This window comes from Myodes glareolus, chromosome 21 (assembly GCF_982192425.1).
Source record: "Myodes glareolus chromosome 21, mMyoGla1.1, whole genome shotgun sequence".
NCBI lineage: Eukaryota > Metazoa > Chordata > Mammalia > Rodentia > Cricetidae > Myodes > Myodes glareolus.
Genome location: NC_142046.1, coordinates 19067580 through 19078896, shown reverse-complemented (window position 1 = coordinate 19078896; position 11317 = coordinate 19067580). Strand labels below are relative to the sequence as shown.

The window sequence follows — 11317 nt, the reverse complement described above, 5'->3', positions numbered from 1 at the left end:
TTGAAGACTTCTTGAGAACCAGAGCTGCCACACACAAATGGTGGTAGGTATTAGACTTGGGGGACAGTGTTCCACAACAGGTCTGACCAGGAGCTCGGCACGCTCCTTTCCTATGCAGGCAAGAGATGGTTAGCCCATTCCTCTGGATCCTCAGCGTTGGAGAGCTACCCAGGGGTTGTGAGCTCCCAGATGCTCATCCACACGAGATCTGTGCCATCGAGTCAAAGGCCCTTTGCACCCTACATCTGGGGTGAGAATACTTGTGTTGATTTCTTTGGGCATTGGGAAAATGGGCGTGGACCTTGACTGGTACCCTGAATATCCCTGCACGCTGGACCCCACTGTGGAGCTAGGCTGACTTTCCTCCATTGGGGGAACACAGACCCTGGGATGGAGACACTGGCAGGTGGGCCCTGTTCACAACAGCTCCTGACAGAGGGGAACTGTTGTTTTCTTCCAGAAGGGTTTCATATACCCTGGATGCAGACACAGGATTCATGTATATTGAAGAGGTTTTGCTTGGGAGCCAGTAGATGGGCTAAGAGACTGAGCTCCTTGCTGTGGAAACTCACCGGAGGGCTCTCCTGGATTGGGGTGTGTTATGAGGAGGAATGCACTTTAGTAGCCAGCCCCACAGTGACCTCAGGGAAATGAGGACACCTTGTGGAACTCAGTGTAGATAACAGCTTGGGAGGCTGGATCACAGCGTGGCTTGTCTGTGGGACAGGGTGGAGGCGTGCTGGATCTAAGGGCCACTGGGTGTGTAGCTGGTTTATTAGGCTCCGTATGTATTGACTAAGCTGTGGTGCTTCAGACCAATGCAATCAGAGCTGTATGCCTGGTCCCAGAGTGAGGGGAAACTATGGCTGTGGTTTACTGGAAAGGTTCTGGCGTCTTTCTCCGTCAATAGCTATGTGGCGTCTGCCTGATTCTGCCTTCTTTCTCCTCTATCTCTGCTTGGATTTCCCACCTTGCTATATTCTGCTCTGCCATAGGCTACAGCAGCTTCTTTATTAACCAATGGTAATAGAACATATTCACAGCATACTGAGGGGAATGCCGCACCAGCGGCCCCCAAATCACCACTGTTTGTGCTATCCCCTCTCTAACCTGGTCTCTGGCTCTCTTCCTCTCCCCGTCCTGCCATCCACTCCCTCTTCTCCGCCCTCCAGTCACTTCCGGTTACAGCCAAGCTCTGTCTGCCCCTTCCAGGCTCCACTGAGTGTTCCTCCCTCTGGGAGTCCTCTTCCGCTTCCTCATTCGTGTCTCATTCCCGTCACTACCCTCAATTATGTCTTTAAATGTCCCCTTTGTGCAGCTGACTCAGACAGTTGAATCTACAACCCCTTGTGCCCGTAGTGATTGTTCACCTTGTTCCATCTGGGCTTGCTCACTGCATATGCCACACTCGTAATTATATATAATTAAGTAATCAGGAGAGAGGAGCACCTAATAGACAGAGCAGGGATGGTTGATACAATGAATACCTTACGGTGTAAGGAGAGCTAAGACACTGAAGGTTGCAGAAAATCAGTGTGGAAGGTGTCATATATGGGGAACCCCAGTAAGTTGGCAATTCTGGTTCTGTTTGTAGACTTACTGGATCCTGACACAGAGACAGTTACACCATCCCCACCTAGGGTCTTTCTCTTCCTGTAAATCTATATATTTTTTATTCTCCTACTAATTCTGAATCTATATTTGGAACTGAAGAGACAAAACTAAAGCAATTTTAAACCCATGCCCCGTCTTTGTGAGAGTCTAACTTAGCAGGTACCCTACCCCAGGTGCCCCACCCCATGTACCTGTGAATTCAGAGAAAAGTCACAACCAGCCTAAAAACTGCCTGGCTACCCAGAGATTTGAGGACAGCCCATCAGAAACTAGACAAACAAGTTATTTATTTATTTATTTTTACAGTTACTGGGTGGTTTTGTGGAAAGTTACAAAAGTCCCTTCTTGACTTAGAGCCAACTATCCCCCTATTCCATCCAGTAACGCCAAGGCACGTAACTCCCTGTCTGCAATTTTTCCCTTTAAAGACCCCCTGCACTGTGAGCTCGGGGACTTTCTCCTTCACCCACTACATTGGTGTGTGAGCAAGGCCCCCGCTTGCAAGCCTGTACAATAAAGAAACCTCGTGTAATTGCATCAGAAGTCGGTTCCGCGGTGGTCTTGCTGGGACGGGGGTGTCTCACGACTCAGGCACAACAGAACCTTCTGCACTGCATTACACGTACACAGGGAGAGTGGACATCCTCTCTTGTCCTTGACGCTGTATAAAGGGCCGTATTGCACAGCAGGAGTGGCCCAAGTTGCAGATCTTTTGTAGAAGCTCTTCTTCAATGTAAGGGTGAGACTCTTCTTCCACACAGTTCTTACTTAGAATCTTGTCAAATGACCTTTCAGCACTGACTGATTGACACAGCACAGAATTTTCTACTTCAATTGTTTAAATAGTTGATTTCTTTTAAAAGACAGAATTTAATGTAGCCGAGGCTAGCCTAAAATTTAGTATGAAATTGAGACCGGCTTTGAGCTCCTAACCTTCCTGCCCCTGCCTCCCAAGTGTGGGGACTGTCCACTACCACACCAGGCAGCTTTTGTCCAACTAGGAACTGCCCTAATTAGCTGTAGTAACTCATGACACCTGGGCTTCACCAGAGTGTCCTTCTGGAAACAAAGAGGGACACAGGCACTGAAAGTAAAAGTGAGATCTATGATCGCTGTGACAGGCACTGTCTTCAAAAAACTGCAAGATGACCAAGTTGGTTGGCCACTGGCACTTAACCACAGCCCATCTCCTGACTGACCGCTTATGCTTCAAACTGAGTGTATTCTATAGGCTAACATTCAGAGTTATGGAAACGCACCTCTCAATAATGAATGAGGGACTGGAGAGTTATCTCATTGGTTAAAAGCAGATGCAACTCTTGTAGATTACCTGGGCTCCATTTACAGCACATGAAGGGCAGCTCACAACTGTCTGCAATTCCAGCCTCAAGGGGAATCTGATGCCTTTTTCTGACCTCCTCCTCTACCTGCAACTGTGTAGGACACATATACATGTAGGAAAAAGACTTATACAATAAAATAAATGAATCTAAAATGGTTAAAATGATCCCGTTTAGGGAAACAATCTTTAGTATACACAATGTAGGTAATCTTTCAGGTGTATTGATATTCATATCAGATCGCTCCCCAGGAGTTTCAGATGCATCTTGTTCTAGCTGATTTGATGACAACTCAGCACAAGCTTGAGTCATTTGGGAAGCTCAGACATCAACCAGGAAAATGCCCCCACATTATTGGACTGTAGAAAAGCCTGTGGTGTATTTTCTTAATTGGTGGTTGATGCGGGAGTATACAGCTCAATGCGGGCAAGGGCCACTGGGCTGGTGGTTTTTGGTGCTATAAGAAAGCAGACTGAGCAAGCCTCAGCATCACTTTCTACCTCCAGGTTACTGACTTGAGTTCCTGCCCTGACTTCTCTGGGTGATGAATTATGAACTGAAACAAGTTGCTTCTGGACATGGTGTTTTCCCACATCAACAGACCTAACTAAGACACACCTCAGTCCCAGCCAGTTCCCCTTGTGCCTGGTGCTGTTGGCACCAACAGAAATTCTATCAGCTAGTGCTGAGTAAAGCCCAGACACTGTCCTTTGCAGTGAGGTACCTAGGAATTAGCCAGACAGGGAAGGGGTGGCCAAGTGGAGGTTAGAATTTAAGGTAGTGAGGGACACAACCCAAAGCAATGAAAACTAGAGCATGGAACTGGGAATCCCTGCAGGAACTGCCACCAGAAAGAAAGGGGAGGCCCGAAGAGAAATGCCTTAGGCCGTGGGAACAACACAGGCCAGGACTTCTTTTGTCTCTGGCTTACCATCTCCATAAGGTATACCCAGGCCTGAGCACAAATGCCTGGTGACTCCTGAGAGCATCTACCATGAGGAGATCTCAACTTCCTGTCCTACCTCTTATCCTCCCAGGGTTAGGTAACCTGCAGTCCCCTGCCCCCCAACCTCCTGAAGGTGCCTTTTATCTTTGCCACTTTAACTTACAGGTGTCTACAAACATAGCTTGAGAACTTGGTAGAACTCAGTCTACTGGGACACAGGGAAGGACAGGTAGATAGATGATAGGAAGCGGCTGTAGCGTGTGTCAGCTGCCCTTCTTATTGCACGAGACTCATGGGGGCAGGCCTCACCTGCCTGTCTTCTGCATGTGGCTCTCATGGTTTGGCTAAGGGAAGAAGCACACGCACCACTGCCGTAAATGCTGACATCAGTAGGTCCTTACGATGATGTGGCAGGTATCTATGGCGTGGTCAGCAGGTACACAAAATCCTTGGCACCCTGGGTGTGGAGACTCCAGGCGGCTCACTAATCTCTGGTGCTAAAGAACGCTGGCCCCACCCTCTCACATCCAGGATGTCAGGCCTCCTGTGCAATAGCATTTACAGGACCGGATTATGGCAGCTCAGCGCAGTCCAGGGCTTGCCATAGAGTGCTCATTAATAATGTTTATATATCCTTGAAGCTGTCCAGACTTGGTCGACAGAAGCACAAAGGTGCCTTTGTGGGGCTAGAACCTCTCTCTAGAGCTCAGGTCAGATGGGACTCAGGACATCAGGATGGGGAGGGGCAAAACAGAGTTTCTAATGGAGAGTGAGCTAGGCTGAGACAGGAAGATGAGGTGGCCAAGGCACCAAGGCCTTGTTGGAGATGAATCCCTGAACTACAGTGGGGACACTTCTCTGTAGTGGACACAGATTGGTGACTGCTTTATAACTAGAGCCTTCCCAGCTTCTGGAATAAAGGGTGAACCCCAGGGGTCAAGGCTGTACTCGGGAGCTTGGGATATAATTGGGTAGATAGATGGGTGATAGTTCCAGAAGGGAAATGATAAAGATGAGCCTCCGTGGGGTAAGCAGTGCGGTAAGAGAGCAGAGCTTCCTGGGGCACAGCGTGAAGCTCGTCAGGTAACTGCCATCTCTAATGCTCCCATGTGGTCCCTCCCTCCCAGAGCAGTCCAGGCGCAGGAGCCCATGAGCTGTCAGCTAGATCCTGACACATCAAATGTATCCCTGCTCGCATCTGGGGCAGGGTCACTGAGTGGCAAAGGGCCATGTGGTGGGCTCTTAGTGCGCAGCTTGTGCCCGGGGCACTGACGGGATTGTGTGTGGTTAAGAAGCTCAGTCCTTTTCTCAGCTTCTGTGGGAGAGAAGCCAGGTTCTAGATAAGATGGCTAAGGGAGCCAGGGGTGGCTGGGGAGTGAGTTCAGGAGTGGAGAAGGCGTAGGAGGTAGCCAGGTCCCTCCCTTCCTGGCTGCCTGTTCTCTACTCCTGTCCAAGAGTCATTTATACACTACTGTGGGTTCTGTGTATGCGGCCCCTTTGGATGGGGCAGACATTGCAGGGCATTGTGTCTTTTATCTGCAGTAGGTAAAGAATGATCACTGTATCTCCGCACGATCATCTCCATCCCCGTGATGGACATGGATTTGTCCAGGTGGGGTGTGGTCAGTGCCATTTGTGACCATAAAGGGCATTCTCCAAGGAGCCAGCACAGCCTCATTTTGTCATCCGTGTGACCTGCCTTGTCCATCGGGCAGGAGCCTGGAGATGAAGAGCCTGCTTTTGACTGTTACATTGTTCGTCCTGGTGACCATTCTACATGCCCAGGATGACCTGCCTTTCCTCTCAGAAGACAAGAACGTGAGGCCGAGAGCGATGGTGGAAGGGGTGGGGGGGATGCTTTATTGTTGTCCAGTGCCTGAGGATTGGAGCCAGCACTCATAAGCTTTTTAGTTCTCGGAGTCTGGTCTCTAGCCCTGCACCTCAGCATGGAGTCTTGTCCGCTCTCTACTGTTCTGCCGTCTCTATTGCTGCTCTACCAGCAGGGTCACAGAGATGGAACCACAGAAGGGTCCCAGTTGCAGGGACTCCGAGAACCAGAATGTTTCTCAGGGGTGGACCTTCATGTACTGTCCTAGAACCAATGACTTTGGGGGCTTTGGGAACGGACCCATTCTGCCTAACTAGAACATGGGGTTTTGGTGAAACTTTAAGGAACACAGAACTGGGGAGTGGGGGCCAGACTATGTCAGGAGCTTCAGCCTGGGCTCTGAAACATTTTTCAGACTCCTCTCATGTGCTGGAGCCTGAGGAAGAACTGGCTTGGACTGGGATGCATTGGGTGTACACGGTATACAGGGCTCTGTTCGTTACAGGTCACAGGGATCTGGTACAGGAAAGTCATAGTGAATGACCGGAACATCACAGAGCGGAAGAGCCACGTGGAAGAATTCCCTTTTGTGGTGAGAGCCTTGGAAGAAGGAAACATGGAGGTTATGGTCTTTTTCATGTGAGTCTCACCACCGTGAGTCTTCCCAGCTTTGCCTTCCCCTCTCCTCTATGCTCTGAGTGTTGATGACAAGTAGGTTCATACTTTAAGGGGACACCATCATAGCAATCATTTGAAATCCTAACTGCAGTTGAAATGGGGTATACAGGTCACTGACTCATCACGCAAGCTGAGCAGAACACAGGTGTGGGCCCTGCAAGATGCTGGCTGCTGTGCCTCCTGTTTTCCAGGTTTAATGAGGAGTGCGGCCAGGTTGGATTCGTGCTGGAGAAAACAAAGAAGCCTGGCCAATACAGTGCCTGTGAGCTCGCCTGAATTTCTTCTCCCACTGCCGTGATAAAACTCTGTCCCAAAGGATGAGGGAAAGGGCGTTTATTTCAGCTCACTGTTCACGGTGCAGTCCATCCTAGTGGAGAATTCATGGCAGCTGGTGCTCGAAAGAGCTGGGTATACCACATCTACTGCCAGAAGAAGGGAATGAGAGATGCATGCGAGCAAGCACTACCATCTTCTAGACTTCGTGGTTTTTAACCTGTGGGTAGTGACCCCTTTGGGAGTGAATATCAGATATCTTGTTTATCAGATATTCATTATGATTCCCAACGGTAACAAAATTGCAGTAATGAGGAAGCAATGAAATAATTTTATGGTTGGGATTACCACACAATGAGGAACTGTCTTAAAGGGTTGCAACACTAGGAAAGCTGAGAACCCCTGCTCTACGCAGCTCCTTAGCACAGTCAGAACAACGTGTCTGGAACATTGCCGACCTGTTTTCTCTGTTTATCTATAGTTTGGGGTGCGAATCTCATGTACATCTATGAACTGCCAGTGATGGACCACTACATCTTCTACAGTGAATGCCGTTTGTTTGAGCAGAAACTCTATGTGGGAGAGCTCATAGGTAGGACCCTGGGTACCCCATGTCCTGTGTGATCTCCATCACCAGAAGCCAGAGGATGTGCAGTAGACTACAACTTGGCACTAGGGATTAGAATGCTTAGTATAGAAGACTTGACGTGTATCTAGGTTCTGGACACCAGGTGCTGCCTGTGCAGTGGGCAAGATCTGAGTGAGAAGGGTCAGGTTGATGGGGACTTTCAGGAAAAAGGGCAGATATAGCCCTCAGGGCCATAACAACTCAGGATGAAAGTTCCAAGCAGTGAACTATAGGCTGACTTTTCCTGTCCTGACTGTTTGTTCCCAAATAACCAGCAATCACTTCTCAAATAACTGACTCACAGACTTAATATAAATTATAAATGCTTGGCCAATAGCTCAGGCTTGTTATTAACTAGCTCTTACAACTAAACCCATTTCTATTAATCTATGTGCTGCTCCAAGGCTTGTGGCTTTTACCTCTACACTATTTTGTGTGTCCGACTAATTTTTCCATCTGGCTAAAAATTCCTCTGACCTTGCCCTTCCTCATCCTACCATTCTCAGTTTGACTTTCCCACCTAACTTTATCCTGTTCAGCTACTGGGCAGTCAGTTTATGAAATCAATCATAGTGACATATATTCACACAGCATACAGAAGAATTATGCAACCGCAGTAAACTGTCCAGTACCATTTTCTGGGGTCTCAGATTTCAAGGAGGTCAGTTCAAAGGGTTGGGTCCAAAAAGAGGCCTTTGGTTGGCAATGTCCCTCTGGACTTGAGAGACAGACTAGTATCCCTGTGACCAGGGTCCTTCCAGGTCAGGGGGCAATTCTGTGCAGCCATTCAGGATATATCCCATCCTTTTGTACCTCCCTGCAGGCTGTGTCCTTCTCCTCCATCCATACCTGTAACATGAGGGCTGGCTTGTTGGGGTATCTGTCCCACCCAGCACCCCAACAAGTCGGCAAACACCAAAGAAAATCAATCACAGAGTCTACATTAGGTTATAAACTGATTGGCCCATTAAGTCAGGCTACTTATTAGCTCTTATAACTTATATTACCCCATTATCATTATCTACATTAGCCACATGGCTCAGTACCTTTCTCAGCTGGGCAAGTTACATGCTGCCTCTTTGGTGATCTGCGCTGGAATGGTGGAGGGAGCTTCCTGTTTTCCCAGAATACTCCCAGTCTCTTTGCTCCACCCCTACTTCCTGTTTGGCTTTCCCCCTATACTGCCTGCCTGGCCCATCAGCGTTTTATTAAAATATGATTGACAGAATACAGACAATTCTCCCACACCACATACCCTACCTCCCTGTCTTCTCTAAGTGCTCCCTCCTCTTCTGCCTGCACCTGGCCCAGGGTGAAGCCCCTGGTGCTGGGCAGTGATCCTGTCCTTGTACCACTGGCTCCCTGCAGCGCTGTGCAGTCACAACCCTGTGCTCATCTGATCTCTGCCCCCAGGGAAGGATCCCACAGAAAACCACGAGGCCTTAGAAGAGTTCAAGAAGTTCGCACAACGGAAAGGCTTCCCACCAGAAAACATCATTGTGCCTGAGCAGAGAGGTGAGCAGGTGACTTTAGAGATCACAGACTAGACCACAAGAGACCATACTTTCCTGTAGTTACATAGAACTGTCCACACCTCTCCTGTTCTGTATCAACCATTGTTCTAGTGACCCTTGTGATTCTCCATGTCCCTGGTGACTCTTTCTATCGCCATTTGCCCTCCTCTTCACTCACAAGGACATCAGGGCCTTATTCCAGGTCTTGGTCATGAAGACATCTAAGCGGCGTGTGTGATGGGGTGTAGGTCTTTCTCAGCACACATCTTCAACCCTGGATTTTTCTTTGTTTCTACAGAAATGTGTGTCCCTAAAGACCACAATGGTAAGTAACACCTGGAAGAAACTTAGGACAGCTCAGACTCCATAGTACTTGAGTTTTGTGGTTCATCTTTTGGATCCTTAAACTGAGATATGAGAGACCCTTTGTATCCAGGTATGAGTGGCCTTTCAAGGATGTGACCACAAGCAAAATCCCAGGACACTTGGGAATCCATTCTTTTTCACAGACTCCTTCCCATGCCATGGGCTCCATGTGGTCTCATCTCCCACCCAACACACCCCCTACTTAGTGACCTACTTAGATGCTTAGTGACCTGCCTGGTAAACATGGCAGGCTGTGCTTGAGGATTATGAGTGTCTGATAACATCTCCACAGTATCTGTGGGAAGGGAGTTCTCTGATTGGCATCTGTTTCCTATGAGCTCCACTCTACTGCTCCTGTTGTAGAAGGAGGGGCCTCATCTCTGTTCCTCTTCCTGTCACAGCTGTCCCTTGGAACTGCAAATCTTGAGTCAACTCTGCACCAGTTAATAGCACTGCCTCTCCTGGAATACTCGTCTCCATGGACCAGACACACCCCTCAAGACCATCTCACTACCCATCGGACCACATTTCTGCTAGGACCCTTTGTCCCACCCTAAACCCAAGTAAAGCCTTAAGCAGTCATTTTGGACTCAGTGTGTGCTTTGGAGTCTCCTGTAAACTCCCAGAAGCTCTACGACAAGGTTGAGGAACTCTGGGACCCAAGGTCTGACTGCCTCAGTCCTGTAGGATATAGGACATCCTAGAAGTTCATATGATGGGACAACCCCTGCCCTCCCCCTCACGGCTTCAGAAGGTGTTTGACTTTGTGGAGACTTTGGGAAGCTACTGGGTTGGGTGCAGCTGGGGAGATGGTATTACAGATGCAAATGTGTGCAGGTTTCCACAGGGATCTTACTCTGGTAGAGACTTTGGGAAATCTATGAGAGACCCAGTGATGAGTGACCAGGCAAAAGGGGCGGGGGTTAAGAGTACTACTAAATCCTCCACCATCATCCCTCAAGCAAGACAGTACTATATACAGCTCCATTTGTCATCATTACTTCACTCACCATGTGGTTTGTCTAGTTTACAAGTTCTTGTGGACACTGCTTCACGGGGATCTGGGAGTCACAGTGAGGGAGGAGTGTTGTACCTTGAATGATAAATGCAGATCCAGACACTGCCATTTCAATAGGACCTAGATTCCTGGAGGGTGGGCACAGGTCACCATTTCCCCCTGAGAAGCTGTCAATTATTCCCAACTCAATAACTCGTCAGCTCCCACCCTCATGTATTGTTCTTTGCTTGTCTCTTTCTGCCTGGGTGTGATTCTTTTTGAGAACCAGAGGTCAACCTGAAAGGATGCAACCCCTTTTAAGTGCCTGGTAAAGCCTGAGGTGGTTGAACACATTGGAGGTGAGGCATTGTCAGCACCCTACAAAATTAATAAGCACAACACCCCACTCTGCAGAACCACAGAAAATATAGACGGGTCAAAGGGCTTCATACAACATTGTAAGAAAACAATACGGAAGAGGGTAATCTCATGGGGTCCCACCCCTAGACTAAAGAGAACTCCAGGCAACTAATGACAGCTGGAAAAGGGACAGTTAGTCTCTGTCTGGGATGAGTCCCAGTTGTGTTATCCACTACAAACCAATCAGCTCCAAGTTCACATAAAACAAAGCAACACCAAATAGACTTAGCAGTTGTATTTATATCTTTATGTGTACACTCTCATATGTATTCGTAATAATAGCAATCAAACAAAAAGAGGCCCTCAGTTTGAGAGGGTTTGGGGTCATGGAAGGGGTTGGATGGAAGCAAAGGAAGGGGGAGCTGATGTAATATTTTAAGGAATAAAAAAAAGAAATAGATAAAAATTTTCAACAATGTCATGAGAATGAAGGAGTTATGAAACAAGCAAATAATCTGAGTTGCAAAGTCCAAATGTGTTTGTGAGAACAAATCTAGAGAAATCATTATAATTTTCATTTTGGTGGTCACTGGAGGTTTTCTTTGGCTAATTTTTGATATTAATTTTTACGAGCTGTTGACCTAGGTTCCTTGCGCACAGAATACATATACAGTTATGCCAACCAAATCTTTTCTGTGTTATCCTTTATGGACGTGTCCTCCATACACATTAAACTACTGAGCTGTTCTGCCCAGAGTTACTGTTGAGTTTTG

The 11317-nt window shown here is 48.0% G+C and overlaps 1 protein-coding gene across 1 annotated transcript; it reads left to right on the top strand.

The window, feature by feature from the left end:
* Positions 1–5424: 5424 nt before the first annotated feature.
* LOC125399027 (vomeronasal secretory protein 2) lies at positions 5425–8854 on the top strand. Its single transcript, XM_087900146.1, has 5 exons — positions 5425–5718; positions 6234–6367; positions 6598–6668; positions 7161–7271; positions 8721–8854. The coding sequence occupies exons 1-5, from the start codon at positions 5626–5628 to the stop codon at positions 8852–8854; spliced, it is 543 nt and encodes a 180-aa protein (XP_087756272.1). The 5' UTR covers positions 5425–5625.
* Positions 8855–11317: the final 2463 nt, after the last annotated feature.

Coding starts and splice junctions, on each gene's coding strand:
- LOC125399027 (XM_087900146.1), top strand. CDS start 5,626: ATGAAGAGCCTGCTTTTGACTGTTACATTGTTCGTCCTGGTGACCATT. Junction 5,719..6,233: donor TCCTCTCAGAAGACAAGAAC/GTGAGGCCGAGA, acceptor TGTTCGTTACAG/GTCACAGGGATCTGGTACAG. Junction 6,368..6,597: donor GAGGTTATGGTCTTTTTCAT/GTGAGTCTCACC, acceptor CCTGTTTTCCAG/GTTTAATGAGGAGTGCGGCC.